The sequence below is a fragment of the Cydia pomonella genome, chromosome 25, assembly GCF_033807575.1.
Source record: "Cydia pomonella isolate Wapato2018A chromosome 25, ilCydPomo1, whole genome shotgun sequence".
NCBI lineage: Eukaryota > Metazoa > Arthropoda > Insecta > Lepidoptera > Tortricidae > Cydia > Cydia pomonella.
Genome location: NC_084727.1, coordinates 2,328,185 through 2,347,881, shown reverse-complemented (window position 1 = coordinate 2,347,881; position 19,697 = coordinate 2,328,185). Strand labels below are relative to the sequence as shown.

Here is a 19,697-nt window from a genome sequence, read left to right as displayed (position 1 = left end):
AGGGACATAGCTACGCGTTATTTTAAATTATTGGAAATCAGTTTTTCCATCTACAAACTCCGTATTGAACTAACGCTCAAAGACATTATGAGGAGAATGACGGAAGAACCATTTCACAATGTGTATTTAATTTGAAAAGGCTGCTCATACGTTCTCCTTATACATAGCTGCGTGTTACTAAACCACGCGACTGCGTAGGGAGTTTTGGGAACAATATTATCATTGTAAAAATCAGAATGATTGTGTTTATGGGTGAATTTACAGGCATTTATAAATTAATCGCAATTATGGTAAATGGTGACGTTGGGGTTGCTTTGATTTTTACTTAGACGAAACCTTTTGTGCTTTATAAAGGACAAAATTGTATCATGTGCAGTAAATATAAAATTCACTCTCGTCATGTCATTTATTGTCTAGACTAGAAACTGCAGTGTCCTTTATATAGTACATTAAACCGACAACGACAAATGCCTTGTTATTAAACAAAGTGACCCCAAATCATCCAGTTTTTGTAAACCCATATCTGTACTGGAGATGATTGTTTGTTTAGCCTAATGCTTAAATACTGGCCAAAAAAATAGATTTATCATCATTTTAATGTCAATTACAGTTAAAAATCTATATTTCTAGTACAATATCATGTTCTATTTTGACGCCAAATATTCTGTTCAGTAAAATTTCTTACTATAATATGTTCTAAAAATACGATTCCAAATGTCCTTTATATAAGACATTCGAAATGCAAAATCATCATATAGCTTAAACGTTTTTAAGGATAAATTTAAACAATTATTGAACAGTGTCATGGACAGGCATGTTAAATTACCCGAATATGTACCTTATAAATACAGGACTTAATCCGATTTTTCCGTAGCCGAAGAATACTTGAACAATTCTATGTCGGTGTTCCAAAACGATTGTCACATTTATTTGAAAACTTAGCATCACGTGTTTTGGAACGGCCTTTAGACTTCGTCATTGACTTGAGCTGTGTGAACAAGATAGATAGTCAATGGTCCTTGTCGTTGTGTTATAGTCCAATCCACATATGTAAAAACTTTGAAGTTATTAGGTCCTCGCATAGCATCGTTCACGAAATATCAGCTGGGTATTTTCTTTTTAACATAGCATCATATAGTTAAAGGCGAAATATATCGGAACACGTCCTTATTTCTATTGTAACTAAGGTGTTACGATATTCTTGGCCGTAAATTATTTGAATATACCCATGCTACATATCTAGCTGATATATTTTGAACAAATCTGTAGCTAATTGAGGGTAGTATGAGGACATTTTTATATTACTTATAGTTATTCGTTTTGGAACGCCGCTAGCCAATGTTGTCAGCCGTCGTTGAAGTATTAATTGTGCTCATTTTTTATTTTATTAAATGCACTGCTATTGTATTTTCAGTTATTTTATTTTCCTAGTCTTTCTTATCCTTCTTTATTTTGTGTGTGTTATTTTCAAATGTGTGTTATTTGCTGATATTAGAAGGCAGACAACACGATACCATATTAAACTGAAGAAATTTATTGTAGGTATACAATTTAACAGGAGGTTAAACTTGGTTTTACCAGTGAGTGCTGTTCCTAACGGCCGTTTTAAACGTGGCCGATAATTGTGATTTGCGTTAGATTGCGGCGTTTGATCGATGCATTAAAGCCGCCAATTATATAAATCCGCGTGCTATTTGTTGCTACGTTTGGAAAAGCCTAAAAGAAAAATTAGTTTACAGTACATGTGCTGCTACTTTACCGCACTAGTGCGAAAATTAGCATATTACGTTACTATGTCGAACATTTAACCTTTTGAACGCTTTTCCATACGTGTCAAGAAATGCCATGGACGCCAAAAAGTTAACTGGTGAAGAGCGAATATGAAGCTTAACTGACAGTAGGAAAGTCGCTTTGACAACGTCCGCCATAGCCTTTTTAATGGTCATTGGCGTCGCGGGCACGACAGACGATGACCGTTTTAGTGGTCTTTGGCGTTGAAAAGGTTAAGGGCCATATGTACTGTAAAACGTTGTACGATACATGTGCGAATAGGTAATTCGCACTTGTATCGTAATGTACTATTCTAATTTAGAATCTCAAAGTGTGAGAGAAAAACGCTGAGTAAAATACTCATTTTCTGTGGAGCATTGTCGGAAAGTCACATTAGCAATGCGTATGTGCGTTGTAATATACAGATCCTTATAAGAGACGGCACGTCGCTTGCGTGACGTGTCCGTGCACTGCTCCAACATTTTAGCGCACCTGGTGTGCTCTGGCCTTATTATTATGGCCTTTAAAAATAAAGATAGTTTATTTTCCAAGTAGGCATATTACAATGCGCTTATGAACGTCAAATAAAGTTACGCCGGCTCTAACCCTACACCTCTGACCCGAGATTTAAATCCCTCCTTAATTGTAGGAGGGTATACCAATATGGACCGGCAAGAAACTTGGCGGGACACATCTTTTCAAAACATTACATCTAACTAACATGTGGAACAATTAATATGGATTTAAAAGAAAAAAATCATATAATAACATACAGTAGGTAATTTCTTATAGATATTTGATGCACTAGATTGCTAATGCAGGGCGTTATCATTGTGAAACATTCCTTTACCAGTATACGCTTTGTTTGGACTGCTGAGGTGAATATTTTCATGTCCTTTCGTTGGTGCTACTCTAGCTGTCCACTCCGCCCAGCCTGCGTAGACAAGATGCCTATCGTTCGCGCCAGTGTTGCCAGGTGGGTGGAAGAGAATTATCGTACTTGATTTTCAAAATTATCGTGATGTAAAAATTATCGTACGCCTATAAAAAAGGCACCACTCCCAAAATTTCTTGGAAAATACGTCAAATGTATAATCAAAGAATACGCAATTTTCATCTAAAAGTTATATGTTTATGTATTTTTGTGATAGATCCGAACGGTTTACAGGAAATTTCGATATTTTTGACATGAACCAAGGAGCCGAACACCCAAAAGGTGCTAATTGTAGTTGTAGCCTATTTTTGAAGGAAACTGTCATATTTTGGTTCAAAAACTAGACTTTTTGGGTGGCATCGTCCAAGGGCTGAAATTATCGTACATTTGCGTACGATAATGCTCTTTGGAACGTACATCGTACCGGAGCCCAAATTATCGTACGTGTACGATAATTATCGTACGCCTGGCAACACTGGTTCGCGCTCTGTGGCGAACGAATCGCAACTGTCACAGTCGCACAATTTGGAAGAGTGATAGAGAGAGATGACTACGCTACGCTACGGAGCGTTAACGATTGTAACGTTGACTACGCGGCCAGCCCAGTGCCGATTCGCACTATAAAGTGCTTTGATGTAACTTGGAAAATTATAGTTATTTTGAAAATCACTAATATCTACTAAACTAAAAGCATTTTGGTCTGTAGCAACAGTAAGCAAGATGCCATGGTAAACTTTGCAGCATCATAATTATTCCAAAATATGAAGTAAATATTAGCGTTTTTCAAAATCCCGTTGGAAAAGTTACTCCAATTCAGTTTAGTGAAAAACTACGTTAAGCTTAGAATAAATTTAAATGTGGAAAAATTGCTGCCTTGGTTGAGACTTGAACTCACGGCCTCTTGATAGATACACCATCGGTCTGCCAATTGCCTCCAACTCTCAACTGACTATGGATAATCTTGGTGGCTCAGTTGGCAGAGCGCTGGAGTATCGATCCAGATGCCGTGAGTTCAAGTCTCACCCAAGGCAGTAATTTTTCCACTTTTAAATTTATTCTAAGCTTAATAGCATCGTTCGCAGAAGTTACTGTTTGTTAAAAATTTAACTACATATTGTAAAGAAATAATAATAAAGCTACCTCCTCGCAAACGCGGTAAGACACCAAATTAAATTATACATATATAATGTTAAACCGTTTTATATAGTTTTGCCGTGATTGCCAAGTGGTACAGTCAGCAAAATCGGAAAGCCAAATATATTTCAACACACTACTTTTGTTACATGAGATTTGGTGCAATATATTTGGCCTTTGTCACAAAGTTTTGTTGCTGACCACATGCCGTTGGACATTTCCTCGTGTATACACTATTTATTGGGGTGGTAACTGTCAAAGGTTTTTACGGCCTCCTGAAACCCGATGTCCTTTTAAAAGGACAAATATAAATCGTACTTTGAACTGTAATGGAAAAAGATTCCAAATTCAAAACTGTAGAAATGACTGGGGCTTAGGAGGATAGATGGCGCCAGCGTAGGTTTCCTCTGTTTTTAGTTTTGTTATAGGGGTCATAAAATTCCGAAAACGATAAATATAGATTTGGCATTATTTGTAGGATTCAAAGGTAAATCCTATGCTGGCGCCATCTGTAAATACTTCGACCGAACAACCCTATTGTCGAGTGCACTGTTAGTAGACGTTTACATGTGACCTTTCATCTGAACCCCTTGTGTAAATTTATTCGATAGCGTAACGTGGCGTACGCGTTGCGTTAAGTGTCACATTGTATAGGATTTTGAGTTTCCAAAACGTCCCGCTCGGTGCGCTGTTTCTAAATCCCATACAAAATACACTTAACGCAAACGCGTACGTCACGTTACGCTATCGAATAAATTTACTAGGGTACTACTACTACTGTATACTTACCTACTGTTCCCAAAAAAATTGCAGTTTGAAATTATTAGTTCAGGAAGTATAGTTGAATTAAAACTTGAAATGACGTTGTTTTGAAATGACGTTGTTTTGAAATGACGTTGTTTTGAAACCGAACGAAACATAAAATATAAGTATGGCACTCTGTTTCAATAGAAAATTTTGTATATATCGTGTCATTGACGACGCGTGGCTTGACTAGCATTATCATCTTATTAACGGTTAGATTTAGATCTAGTAAATCTACGTTATTTGACGTTGGTCCTTTCTCTTTCTCACTTTCACTTATAGCTGCGTCCTTAACGGACGTAAGGGAAACCACCTATTTATATAAAATGACCACCACTGTAATGCTACCTATACTTACAATTAAAACACTTACACCTTCCGCTCGATCGAACAGGCGTTGGACCGTACCAAGGTCGCGGTTCCTTGTTTGACTAAGTATATCAAGTTTCTTGCCCCAAAAGCCGTACGTCGCTGTGTGACCAACTAATGACGCAAATGTCATTTAACCCGATTAAACCCGAGAGCACTCGAACCCGATCAAATGATCGGGCGACCCGAGCGCCGCGCCGACCCGCGGCCGCTACACTACTGCAAATAAATAACATTTGAATAGCGAGCTGTTGTTTTTATTAAAGAAGTAATCCTACAAAATATCGGTACTCGGCGGGAAGTTGATAACTAGAGATATAAAATTGAAGAAATTTGAACTTAAAATAGAATTACATACGGTTTAATTTTCTTCAATTTTATCTCATATGGGAGTCCAGGCAGGAGGAATATTATTAAAACAATGATAGCCGGTTGAATAATAAACATGTATTGTATTGATCCGCCACCTTATATTTTATTATTTTTTTAATACAGTAAGCAGTCACCGCAGCCTATGGGCGCCTGCAACTCCAGAGGTGTCACATGCGCGTTGCAGACCATTTAAAAACCTGTACAGTCCTTTTTTGAAGAACCCCATACTATAGACCCAACATAGCTAAAATTAGAAAGGTATCCTAGAATATTAATAGGTATCTATTCTACCCTTCGACAAAAATCGCGTTTGTAGCGATCGCAATAGCATGTCTTCTATCTTATCTTCTAACACGTTACGGGTAGAACACATACAGCAATTTAGGATTACCCTGCTGCGGAGACTAACTACTACACATGTGAGAGTAGCACGCCCTGTCTTGTGTCTCGCTCTAACCGCTGCATAAATGTGAGCGCGGCGCTCGTGCGCGCTTTACTTGACTCCGGCCGCCGATGCGAAAGCATGTCCCATACTCACGGGTACAGATATGTACAGTCAACCAATTTGAATCCTAGGCCACTATAGAACCTTGTCGCTTTAACTACTAGATACTTGACACGCATCACTCAATAAGCACTGTCTTAGAAGTCATTATGGCATGGTTCTATAGTGGCCTAGGAATCAAATTGGTTGACTTGTTGGAATAAGTAACACCATTACTTAATTAATTAGTCATCTAGCTCTTAACCTGTATGTCACGTCTCACGATTCCGTTGCCCTTTGTGTTTGCATTTGTAATTACAGTAGTTACATCTAAAGGGTTTTTCACCTGTGTGTATCATCTCATGGGACAGTAAGTCAACTTTGCGTTTGCACTTGTAATCACAGTGGTTGCATTTATAGGGGGTTTTTACGTTTGTAAAGGGTTTTTCACGTGTATGTATCTTCTCATGAGACCGTAATTGACATTTGCATATGCACTTATAATCACAAAAGTTACACTTAAAGGATTTTTCACCTGTATGTCTCATCTCATGATTCCGTAAGTTTGTTTTCCGTTTGTACTTGTAATCCCAGTAGTTGCACTTATAGGGGTTTTCACCTGTATGTGTCATCTCATGAATCCGTGCTTATTTTTATTATAATATCAGTTGCAATAACGCTTATTTAGTATAATTATCAAATGATATAACAACACTGAATATATTTAAATATGATATTATTATCGTTTAGCATAACATTCTTGAAGTATAATGCATATGTCCTATACCGAATTTATGATATACAGTTATTTGATATAATGTATTAGATATATAATCCCACATTTATTTATTTTATTACACACTACAAGAAACGATACTCCTTTTACGTATAACGAACTGCTATTTATAACTAGGTAGGTAAGGTTAAGAACTGCGACCCCCCCCCCCCCCCCCCACACACAAAAGGAGCCGTTTCCAGAAAAGTAGGTTAGGTTAGAATTGCGACCATTACACAAAACAAACCACTACCAGAATACTAGGTTCGGTTAGAACTGCGACCCCTACATAAAATGAAAAAAAAAAAAAAAAAATTGATGTCCTTTAGCACTTTTAAACACGTCACAACTAATTATAGACATTTTTATAGCCATTATTCGTTGCACAAATAAACGTAAACAGAACATAATGACCCACCTACATAAAATTTTAAAACAGCACGATATTTGTTAATATGAACGTCTTTGCTGTATAAACAGTATCAGGCGTTGAACATTTACATATGTGGTCCTTTGAAATGGCTATTTTATACCGAATAATACTTATATAATACAACTAGTATATTAAATGATGCTTATATTACATGATCGTTATCACAAATAAGTGGTATACCAAAAGATAATTAAATTAAATAATATCATACATTTTAATAATATACCACATGTATGTTGATATATCGACAGAAAATATATTTAATATTTTTGTATCGATCATTCCTCAGCGGTATGTACTATCATATGCCTCTTTATCTCAAGTTTCCGTTTGAATTTGTGATTACAATAGTTACATATAAAGGGGTATTCATCTGAATGAGTCATCTTATGAGCAAGTAAGTCACCTTTTCGTTTGCATTCGTAATTGCAGTAGTTACATTTAAAGGGTTTTTCACCTCTATGTATTATCTGATGGGCCCGTAATTCACCATTGCGTTTACACTTATAATCACAGATGTTACATTTAAAGGGTTTTTCGCCTGTATGTTTCATCTCATGAATCCGTATGTCTCCTTTCCGTATGCATTTGTAATCGCAGTAGTTGCACTTAAAGGGTTTTTCACCTGTGTGTCTCATCTCATGAATCCGTAATTCTGTATTCCGTTTGCACTTGTAATCGCAGTAGTTACACTTAAAGGGGTTTTCACCTGTGTGCAACATAATATGAAACTTTATATCGAATTTCCGTTTGAACTTGCGATCACAATAGTCACATATGAAGGGGTATTCACCTGTATGTAACATCATATGAATCTTTTTCTCAGGTTTCCGTTTGAACTTGCAATCGCAATAGTTACATATAAAGGGGTATTCATCTGTATGTGTCATTTCATGAGCCAGTAAGGCACTTTTTCGTTTGCACTTGTAATCGCAGTAGTTACATTTAAAAGGGGTTTCACTTGCATGTTTAATCTCGTGAACTCGTAAGGTTACTTTCTGACGACTGCTATATTCACAGTATCTACACTTGTAAGGTTTCTCACCAGTGTGTATCATAAGATGAGTCCGAAACGAAGCTTTCGTTATGCACTTTTTATCACAGTGGTGACATTTAAAAGGTGCTTTACCAGTGTGTGTCATCTCGTGAGTTTGTAGGTGTGCTTTCTGACGGCTCCTGTGATCGCAATACCTACACTTGTAAGGCTTCGTGTCAGTGTGTGTCATCTCGTGAGATCGTAAGTTTGCTTGATGACGGCTCTTGTAGTCACAGTATCTACACTTGAAGGGCTTCTCGCCAGTGTGTATCATAAGGTGATTCCGTAACGATGCTTTCGTTAAGCACTTTTTATCACAATGATCACATTTAAAAGGCGTTTTACCGTGTGTCATCTCATGAATACGTAAGTATCCTTTGCGACGGCTCCTGTGGTCACAGAACCTACACTGAAATGGCTTATCGTCAGTGTGAATCATCAGGTAATCTTGTAAATCTGATTTCTTATTACACTTGACTTTTGTCTTAAGATTACTCGTGTTTTTATTATCGCTGTATTTATACGGCTTTTTATCGTCGGGTAGCATTTGATGATGTTCTAAATAGTCTCCGGTAGAATCATGTAAAGGTGAGTGAGTGTGTACGTGTTTGTTCAGAACGGACTTGTTCCTGAACTGTTTGCCGCAATGGTGACATTGATAGATGGTGGTGGTGACCTTGAGTGTGGGTGCGGGCTTGCGCAGCTTGTATGTGCGGCGCGCGACCCGGCCGCCGCGCCGCGCCGAGTCTACCAGGAGGCGCTCCAGCCTGACCGAGCACGAGCGGCCCCGACCCGCCGCCGCAGAGGAGACGAGAGCGGACGCTACAATACGAAATGGGTTCTCCGTAAATACTTATCCTGTATACCTACCTAATGGATCTCTACTGTTTCCCATAAAGTTTTAAGTCATGTATTGTTTGTCCACATTTTCGTCAGTCATAATTTGTTTTTTTCTCAGCAACGCGTAACTTTTCAGGATTGCCATAAAACCTAACCTATCTATAGGACAACCTTACGAAAATCATGAGAAGTTAACGGTTTCAGAATTATGACTAATGATAATCTGACTATCATTACATTATGTTTTCAATAATTATGTCAAACAAAGAGATTCGTTACCTAATACATGTGTAACAATGGCGGGGTATTACGCATTTTTTTGAATTAAAAAAAAAATATTATGGGAAAATCATTCACAAATCGAGCTAGCCCCACAGAAAGCTCAATAGGGCTTGTGTCGTAGGTACCAGAAATGATATAATAGATACATAATTAAATACACAGAAAACGTAACTCATGAGTAATGACCAAATATCTGTATAAACACACAAATGAAATTCCTTACCAGGATTCAAACCCAGGACCCCCGCTTCGTAGGCAGGGTCACTACCCACAAGCCTAGAAGACCCTTTCAACTAACTCATTCACAGTTCATTTTGGACAATAGCAAAAAGCAAGTGGCAAGCAAGCAAGCAGTCACCGTAGCCTATGGACGCCTGCAACTCCAGAGGTGTTACATGCGCCATTTTCTCGTTATGTAAGAAAATGTGATGAGGTGATCCAGACCGCTTGAGATACCGATGATTCGAAAATTGTAAGGGTTTCAAAGAATGGGGATTGAAAAAACTTTGCTACTAAGTGAACCACAATTTTGACCTCGCAAACGGAGTAAAAATTAAGTATTATTATATTAAATTTAACTTAATTAAATATTCTAGTGATTGACAGCAGCCAAGCACATACATCACCCCTACCTACCCTACCCTAAAAATCAACACACCTGTCACCCCGGCAACTGTGGGGCGGTGCGGGCGCTCCGGCCCCAGCACGAGCTCGTCCTTGACCTCGTGCCCGCTGTACAGGCCGGCCAGCATGGCTGCCTCGCTCACGCCGCGCCCGTCGCCGCTGTCCGACCACTCCTCCTCCTTCACACACACCTCTTCATCCACGAATTCTGCTTCCTCTTTAACAAGGGCTGAAACAAATGGTTGTAATTACCATTGGATCAATTAGTAAGATAAATGCCTTTTTTTTGTAAGTGCCTTCTGGGATTAAGTCCGTCTTTTTTAGCATAAGTTTTCTTTTGTGCAATAAAGTTTAAATAAATAAATATAAGGGTGAATAAACTTTTGGAACACTTCAAATTTTTCGACATGTTACACTAAACGTCAAATTTTAGAATTACTATAGTCCGTTTTTTTTGCAGAAAGTAGTGGTACCTTTTTTTCCTCCAAAATTAAATCGGATTCCCTTTGCGCTAAATTATAGTGTCGTTTACATTTTTTGTACCACAATATTAGATTAGATATCATAGGAACCCTACCATTTAGGAAAAAAAAAATTACCACTACTTTTGACGTTATTCTAATCTTTATCGGGGTATAATTGTTTTTTTAGGGTTCCGTAGCCAAATGGCAAAAAACGGAACCCTTATAGATTTTTTTTATGTAATAGGCAGCAAATGAGCAAACGAGCCGCCTGATAGGAAGCAGTCCATTTATATGTTGCCAACCTTTGAGAACCCTAAAAACCTGCTTCTTGAAGAACCCCATGTCACTGCGCAAGGGAAACACCTCAGAAAGTAGCTCATTCCACAACTTGCACGTTCTGGGCAAAAACAAGCGAGATGCTTGTTCTTGGTTTGCCACGTGTCGAGGAAGTGAGGATGAACTTTGTTTCATTGGCGGGAGGTGCGGTGACAAAAAACGCGACGGTGGCACCAATTCAAAAAGTTCTTCAGAACGTACCCCATTGTACAGTCGGTAGAACAGGCACGTGATTTTCCGATGCTGCCTACTGGTTTGTTAAGTCTGACAACCGGACCAACACTCTAATTTACAAATATTTATAAATTATTCATGAATGGTGATGTAGCCGACCACATTGACCCCAGGTTTTGTATGAAAAATGTGTAAGGATGTTCTATAATATATAATATTATTCAATTTATTTATTTAAAATCTGTATCCTAAAAGTTAATTCAACCCACAGATCAGGTTAAAAGGGTCGGCATTCATTCATAAATTTGTACTAATTACATAATGTAAGTAAAAAAAAAAACATATATATAATTACATTTTGTATAGGAAAATGTTGAAGAGCGCACCCTAACGCATATCCACCGAAATACTCGGGCACGTGTGTAGCTTCAGCTGCAGCGTGTGTTATAAGACACGGAGGGACGTTTGAACATCGTATTTGAAGATACTGAATAATAATAAATAAATAAGTAATAAAGTAATTAATAAAAGTATTTTCGTATTTATTTGATTTGACATTTATGTGTCATTCATACAATAACTAGTGCAATTATGGAGTGTGGAATTAAGAGGAGTGGCATCTCTTATGGTAGAACTGTTGCAAAAGTGTCCAGCTGTCGGCTATAAATAATAGTTCCAAATCTCTCCAGAGTAGCGCTAGAGTAGCTAAGAACCTACGCGCTATTGACGGAGTGAAGTGCGCTGTCTATGATTTGATTTTCTTGTTCAAGTATTCTAGGTATTGTAGCGCCACCTATTTAAGGTTTTTTGATGACACTTTTTGGTACATCGAGATTTATTTCCTTACCTCCACCTTTCGTAAGTGCAATTACGTCAACGCTCGGAAATAAGCGTAAGACTTCCGAGGTTTCCCGACAACGATTCTATGGTCTAATCTAACCGTGATGTGTAGACTGTAGATGCAATAGGGTTGTCATTAGGAATTATTATTTTTTACTTAATTAATGATTCTAGCTATTACAAATCTACTCTATGTCACTGAAACGATGCAGTACTTCCAGGAAGGTCCTTAGTTTTCTTCCACCCTGTATAATGTTGTGTACAACATCTACTAGACATCACTAGAGTTGGTTTCCATTGACATGTATTTTCAAGTGACAACGCTACAGCCAATCACAGCGCCTCATTTTATAATAGACCAATGGTAGTTCGGGTGGTTTAAATTGGCTAATCATGGTCAAATGAAGTTTCGTCGAAGAAAACAAGACCTGAACTTTGACGAGTTGCAATTGGTCCGTTATTATTATTGCGTGATTGAACAGTGGGGCCACTTTTACGCTTATGTTTTGTTTGACGTTAGTCTTCTATGTTTTTTCGTTCGCTGGTGTACAGTGTAAATATGTGAAATTTCCTGAGAACTTGCATGCAATCATGAGTGCCGCCAGGATTACTTTCAGGGAGGTGCATAAAAAATGGAATACAAGAATTGATGCAGTCATTTATTTTTGTGTTATATAGTTCCGAGTTATGCTATCAAAATCATTGCAGACTTATATTGGTCCAACTCTAATGCTGGTGCAGAAGCGTAAAAACCAGTGCCAGGAGGGTGCAAGTGCACCCCCTTGCACCCCGCTGCCGGCGCCCATGCATGCAATATGACACAAAATTAATTCGTCGAAGATTTTCAGTGGAAAATTATCTATCATCTATGCATTAATGGTCATTATTTACATATTTTTTTATCTAGTAATTATTTAATATATTAATCTGAAATGTAAGTAAATTAATCTCTCTTTTTATGATAAATAAAAAATATTATACGACATTATTACACAAATTGACTTAGTCCCATAGTAAGCTCAATAAGGCATGTGTTATGGGTACTTAGACAACGATATATACATATAAATACATAAAAGTTAGAGCATTGATAAATGGTTGTTGATAATTTGATGCCAAAAAAAACATGATTTATAGATGCATAGTTTTAAAGTAAAATAAAATAATAAATGTCTGTACAGTTATACCTGCTTGTATTTTATATCGGAGTAAATAACTGCCATATTGTATGCACTCACGCAGTTCACACGGATCCGGTGTACACTCAGGCTCCTTCTTCACATGCACCGGCGACACGCTGGCAGTGTCAGCACTTGTCTCCACCTCATAGATGGATCCAGAGGGGGGGTCATGGGGGACATAACCCCGCCCTGTGCCCTGGACTGGGTCTACAAGAAATAAGTTTCAATGATTTATTTGCAAAAAAGTTAAAGAATTTAACCATGTGACCCGCCCTGACCATATTGGATGCCCTTTTCATCACTCACAATGGCATCGTCACAGTTTATATTATTAAATACAATACTTATTTATTTATTCATGTGTTTGCAACAACAGTCAGTTCGACGTGTCCTTTTGACACAAAGGCCTCCTCCAATGCCTTCCATGCCTCTCTGTCTCTGGCCAGTCGTGTCCATAGTGGACCAGCAGTTTTCAACAAGATTTACTTACTTGTCTCTTAATAATTGTGATAAAATACGGGCCCAATGCTAAGTAGATTTGAAATATCCCATAGTTATATGTATCGCTTGATGTAATCCATAAATACTTACATGATGTTGGTGATATGAGGCATGTACTTGTTGCGGTGCTCTCTGCTGGCCTCACAATCTGTATACTGTGACTAAACTTAGATGGTATGGCGTTTGGTTTCATTCTGATCTTTTTTACTGATCCCATTATCTTATACTGCATGTAGTTTTCCATGTGTTGTTCTAGCTGAAACAATATGGCAATAATTATTATGAATGTTGTCCTTAAGAGTAAAAAAACAACATTTATTCATCATCATCATCATCTCAGCCATAAGACGTCCACTGCTGAACATAGGCCTCCCCCTTGGACCTCCACATATACCAGTTGGAAGCGACCCACATCCAGCATCTTCCGGCGACCTTAATAAGGTTGACTGTCCATCTTGTGGGTGGTTGTCCTATGCTGCGCTTGCTAGTCCGTGGTCTCCACTTGAGCACTTATTGCAGATCAATAATCCATAGGATGTTAGTAACAATTTTGACTTAATAACTAAGTTAGTAGGTGCAGAAAATATATTTAAAAAAATATACGATAAGCCTCATTTTATTTGGCCCTGCCAATGGCTATTTCAACTCAGTATTTAGTCACAGGACAGTCAAGACTCTTTGACAATAGTCTGAGGAGGCCGTTGCTGCTAATAAACACATACTACTTAAGATATTTAGACATCATAACCTTAATGTCTAGGTCAAATTGTTAAACAACCAGTTTAGCTTAGTACAATAAAATTAGTACTAGAGGATGAATTTACTTTAGACCATTAATTTAATACTTCAAGAATAAAAACGATGAATGACTTACATCAAAGTGATCCTCGCAGAGGTATAGAATAGATTTTGTAGAGAGTGTTGTTGGATCTCGTCCCGAGAGTTCTAACCAAACATTTCTCATATAAATGTCGTTCGGAACTTTGATAAATAACTTTTCTGGGGTCTTCGATGTTGAGTTATTACAATTTGGCACTATACACCAACGATACATACTATAAAAACTCATTTTCAGTTTTAGAAAAATCACTAAAAGTTATGTACTCACTATATACACATTTGACGTTTCTTTGTTACTGCTATTGTGACGACGATAATGGCTGCTGCGTTTTGACGCGAACAGTGGCAATTACATACACACCGATCCCGATATCGGGCCCGAAGTCAGTCCCGATGTCGGGCCTGATAATCGTTTCCTATTCACGCATCACGCTCAAACTTTTTTAAGTCATACTAAATGGAACTTTATCATAGAGCCAGAAAGGTGTTCTGATATCACGCCTGATAAAGTGTGGATGTAATTGGCACTTCAAGCCTGACAAAGTGTGGATGTAATTGGCAATTCAGGCCTGACAAAGTGTGGATGTAATTGGCACTTCAGTGTTTATCTTGACATTGACACTGACATTTCCTACGAGGACACCGCTTGCACTTGTATTGATTGTTTAACTTTTATTTTATCAAGCTACTTTTCAGTGTTACGTAGGCTATAATAATGAACTTTTTTTCTCCTTCTATATCACTGCCTTGATAGTCTTTGATACAATATTAAAATCGTACGAATTCTTTCATAAGTATAATGCAATGCAAGTGTAATTTTTCCATGAAATAATCAGTCTATAATTTTGTGTACCAAAAATAGTAGTGCAGGACTTTAAATAAGGAATAGATAGATCACAGAACGTGCAGTCGAAAAAAACTGTCCGTGAAGTAGCTCGCTTGATACCGTTTACCGATAATGGAGTCGCAGGGTACGTGCGAGGTGTCTGTGCAGGTTGCACACGTGAAGGAGGAGGCTGAAGTGCCGGTGGAACCAGAACAAAGTATGTTTAATCAGATGTCGTTTGCTCAGTGGCTTTCTCAGTGCATATTGTTTTCTGATAAAGTCACTGGCTATTTGTGCCCAATTGCTTAGTATCTTGCACTGGACAACATGACAAACATTTTTTTTTGTAACATTTTTATATGTGCCTTTATGTGCTATCTGTCGTGGCATCACCGAGTGGGCCCTACGAAAGACCGGCATTGTCTTTATAGCTAGGGTCTATTACATGATCCACACTTTTTGATTTCCTCTTTTCTTGTCTGTACATGTTCATACATGTTTTATGATTGTCACAAATAAATAACTTTTATCTAACGTTCTATTAAATTAAACAATCCTTTATTCCATAGAACATTTGTACTAAGAAGAATATATTGGTCTGGTTGTAAGACCACCTGTTATTTACCTCAATTTTTGTTGCTAATTCTACTGTATCCTAAAAAGTATTCATTGTTTTTTTTGCATTTACAATTTTGGAACCAAATCAATATTTTATCGCATTGTTCTGGTAGATGTGTTTGAAAAATGTCCCTTTGTGTGGTGTGCCCGTCTGCATATGCCTGTTTCTCTTCTGAATCGGCATAGATCTCTTCCATCTCATTCCAGTGCTGCCTGTATAAGATTTACAGTCAACTAGGACTCAATTCTTGTGAATTATTGTGCCATGAGCTGCACTACAGCGTACGTAAATTGGGTGACAATGCAATATTGGTATTATCGAACTGATCTGATGATGGAGACAGGAGTTGGCAATGGGAACACTGATAAAATAAAATTACACAACCTAATTGTGTTTCTTAGTCAATTTGTGTAAGAATGTCCCTAAAATATAAAATTATTATTAACATTCTCTTTATTCATTTAATATCTTAGATCAGGATTTTTTATAATATGTATATAAAAGTAAAATATAAAAACACTTACAAAACAATACAAAAGATATAAACTCATTATAAAAAACCTAACCTAGGGTGCCGCCAGCAGCAGGGCTGGGCCCAAGCTGCCGGTGGTCAGGGCCGCAGAGAGAGGAACCGCCGGACTATCTGCGCCGTGCTCAAGATCACCGCCTTCTGCATCTGACCCTTGATCCAACCACCTAGCGAGAGTCTCTCAAAGTGTTGTTCAAGATTCTTCGCTATGAACTCGGGACAATGATCATCAAATCAACATTCCACATGGCGGTTATCTCGTGAGCAAAGTCTAGGTACTTACTGGACTTGTCCTTCTCGGCTTTCACATGGGGGATGGTGATGTCGACGAGCACATATCATTATTATTATTTGTAAAGCAGGCAGGCAGTTGAAAAAACTGATAATGCGTGTATTCAGAGTCATCAATAAAGTTCTCAGTGTTGAGTAGAATTTGCATTGTGCGCATCTTTATAAGTATGGGTTTATCGTCGCCTAGTACCCATAGTACAAGCTTTGCTTGTTTGTGGCTAGGTTGATCAGGAGCGGTATCATATCGCATTTTTACCACCTGTCATGTCATGCGTCACTTTCGCACTTACATACTCGTTAGAACGTGACAGGTATGGTGACAAATGATAAAGAACCGACCATCTTACCCCTACAGATGTTCCCTAATATTTATTATTTATCGGCGTATTCAGATATAAAATAAAGATCCTTTATTTCAGGCAACTAATAGTCCATAGACAAATACCTTAAAACTAGCATACATGTATTATATAAATACATTTTAAAACTAAAAACAACAAAACTGAGTATTCTAAACTGTTCAAAAATTATTCTTTATTTCTTTCAAAACCATTACAAATCTCACAAAGGCTGGTGTCTCCTAGTAAGTTATTTACAAAACAACCTGTGCTAGGAGGCACTATAAATACTATTCTTAAAACTCCATGGCTGCGATTCATTACAGAATCCCGCAGTGTCAGGGGCCGGCCGCGGAACCGCCGAAACTTGACACCCTTCGACCAAACCTCCTTAGGTCGCTAGATGTTCAGTCGGAACGCTCACCACAAAAGAATTAAAATTCGCTATGTGTCGAGATTGCCAACCTTTTGTCTCTCAGGATGAATCCGGACTTCACTCATACATACTGCAATCGTAATTAAACAAATTGTACGGATTCCACTCCCGTATTTTTAGTCACTCGCGCGACATGTTTCGGAGAGCCTAGGTCTCCTTTCTCAAGCACTAACAGTACAAGCAGCGTTCACGACGGCCGTTATTCGCGTACGGATACAATCGTAATATGCGAACCAACATGAAGTGAGTTAAATCTGTTTATTTGCAGTTGAGGTGGAAATCGAGTTTGTGCCATGTGAAGTGAGCGTTGGATCGTGGAGTGATGGCGACGACGGACAGGAGCTGAACCCTGAAGGTACGCATATATTTAAGTCAAACTTAAGGCTGCGTTTCCTTCAAAGATGTGCGAGGATGGGTATGCTATGAACCAATAGAAAATCTTCATTTAGAGTAGTGGCGAGAAATCTATCATATTGCTATGCAGACATTCATTCGAAAATTCATGAAATTAGACTATATGATATAACCAATCACGACCATATATATGCTTACGTCCCACTGCACGTGGCAACAGGCAGCACGTTAGCACAATGCGGATTGGGGACTTCACACACACCGTTGAATGTATGTTAAATATTAGCCGGGTCCACACTGAGCGAGCATACGCGCGAGGCAACTTCCTCACGCACATTACGGCCGAGGCACGTCTACACAGGCCGTATTGTGCGTGAGGAAATTGCCTCGCGCGTATGCTCGCTCAGTGTGGACCCGGCTATTGAATTTTGTTATTTGAACACACTCAAAAGCGAATCATATCAACAATAAAACCTAGATGGATCGATGTTTCGCCCTCGTTAGCCTCTGGTTTGAAAATTATATATGTATACAATATATTTGTATTTATTTATTTGTACCGAAATATTAGTTTTAAATTTAATATCAGGCTACCGCGAAAACTAGGGCAAACTAATTATGTTTAATGTTGATCGAATCGTCGTTTTCATACGTATTGTAAATAATATTATATTGTAAGTTTCATTGAAATCAAACGGATGAACCGATTTGAGTGTATGTTTTTTTAATCTTATCTGTCAAGATGGTTCATAGCTATATTTGGTCGAAGTATTTTTTAAATTCGCTACAATGGTCTCGATGAAAGTGAAACGAATAAAAGGTATTGTGTGTTATTTGACTATTATGATTATCAATATTTTTAAGTGTTCAACTTGTATGGTTACAGCTTCGAAGAACCGGGGAGGCAGAAGAATCCACGGTCGCCAGCAACCCACCAGGGATTTCCGCGCGAGGTCCGAGACAAACCTCAGCAGAACTCCAAAACGGAAAAACCCTTACCCCTGCGACATGTGCGAAAAGCGATTCAGTAAACTAGATAATTTAAATAAACATAGAAGAATTCATACCGGAGAAAAGCCTTTTTCATGTGAATTTTGTAAAAAAGAGTTCTCTCGTTTGTCTGCTTTAACCAGTCACATACGTGTACACACTGGTGAAAAATCGTACACCTGTGAAATATGCCAAAAGCAATTTGCACATTTAAGTAATTTGACTATACATAGAAGAATCCATACCGGCCAAAAGTCGTACAAATGTGAAGTATGCGAAAAGAAATTCGCTCACTTGAGCAACTTGACTGTACATAAGAGAATACACACTGGTGAAAAATCATATACATGTGAAGTATGTCAAAAGCCTTTTGCGCATTTAAGCAACTTGACAGTACATAAAAGAATACATACTGGGGAAAAGGCGTACACTTGTGAAATATGTGAAAAGCAATTTGCCCATTTGAGTAATTTGACTGTACATAAACGTACCCATACTGGTGAGAAACCACACTCTTGTGAAATATGTAAGAAACAGTATTCAAGTTCTGTAGGATTGATTAAACATAAAAAGATCCATACTGTAGAAAATTGATTGCAGCTATGTATCAATATTTTTCAAAATCTGTCTATCGTATATGTTAGTCAGCGGCCGCCTAGAGTTAAGAAGATATGTACACGAATAAAAAATGAATTAGAATAGTAGGATCGTCAAAAACGATTAGTTGAATGAACGTGAACTGTTTACTTATAAACAAATAAATTGATTAAAATATTATTCTTAGCCTATTGACTTTTTCTTGTGATTTTTTTGTTAGTGTTATTCTTTTTCTTTATTAATTTTAACTTAATGTGCATTTTTTATTTATTAGACATTATACAGTATTTACTTTTTTATACTTTGTTTCTGATAATTTTATGAAAGTATTTATAATAGGCCTAGTTAATATAAATTACTTTGACAAAAAATAGGCATATATTTAATAATAGGTTTATTAAATTATAAAAGAAAGGCCAGGTCAAGAGCACCCTAAACCGACGAGCGTGTATGAGGAATGTCATGAAAGTGAAGGAAGCGAAAGAGGTATGTCAGGATCGTAGCAAGTGGAAATCCATGGTCTC

The 19,697-nt window shown here is 37.7% G+C and overlaps 2 protein-coding genes across 4 annotated transcripts; one reads left to right on the top strand and one right to left on the bottom strand.

Annotated features, from left to right (window-relative positions):
* Positions 1-7,052: 7,052 nt before the first annotated feature.
* On the bottom strand, positions 7,053-14,930 carry LOC133531490 (zinc finger protein ZFP2-like). 3 transcript variants are annotated; one of them, XM_061869741.1, is made up of 5 exons: positions 14,228-14,930; positions 13,444-13,609; positions 12,910-13,059; positions 9,892-10,086; positions 7,053-8,933 (listed from the first exon to the last, which is right to left on the bottom strand). In XM_061869741.1, exons 1-5 carry the CDS (start codon positions 14,420-14,422, stop codon positions 7,354-7,356), a joined length of 2,286 nt encoding a protein of 761 aa, XP_061725725.1. In that variant the 5' UTR covers positions 14,423-14,930; the 3' UTR covers positions 7,053-7,353. The 3 variants fall into 3 exon arrangements, with proteins under 3 accessions (XP_061725725.1, XP_061725726.1, XP_061725727.1); XM_061869742.1 differs by having other exon boundaries at positions 12,910-13,053; XM_061869743.1 differs by lacking the exon at positions 12,910-13,059.
* A 4-nt stretch (positions 14,931-14,934) lies between these two features.
* On the top strand, positions 14,935-19,361 carry LOC133531498 (zinc finger protein 85-like). The gene is made up of 3 exons (XM_061869757.1): positions 14,935-15,236; positions 17,501-17,587; positions 18,473-19,361. The coding sequence occupies exons 1-3, from the start codon at positions 15,152-15,154 to the stop codon at positions 19,168-19,170; spliced, it is 870 nt and encodes a 289-aa protein (XP_061725741.1). The 5' UTR covers positions 14,935-15,151; the 3' UTR covers positions 19,171-19,361.
* Positions 19,362-19,697: the final 336 nt, after the last annotated feature.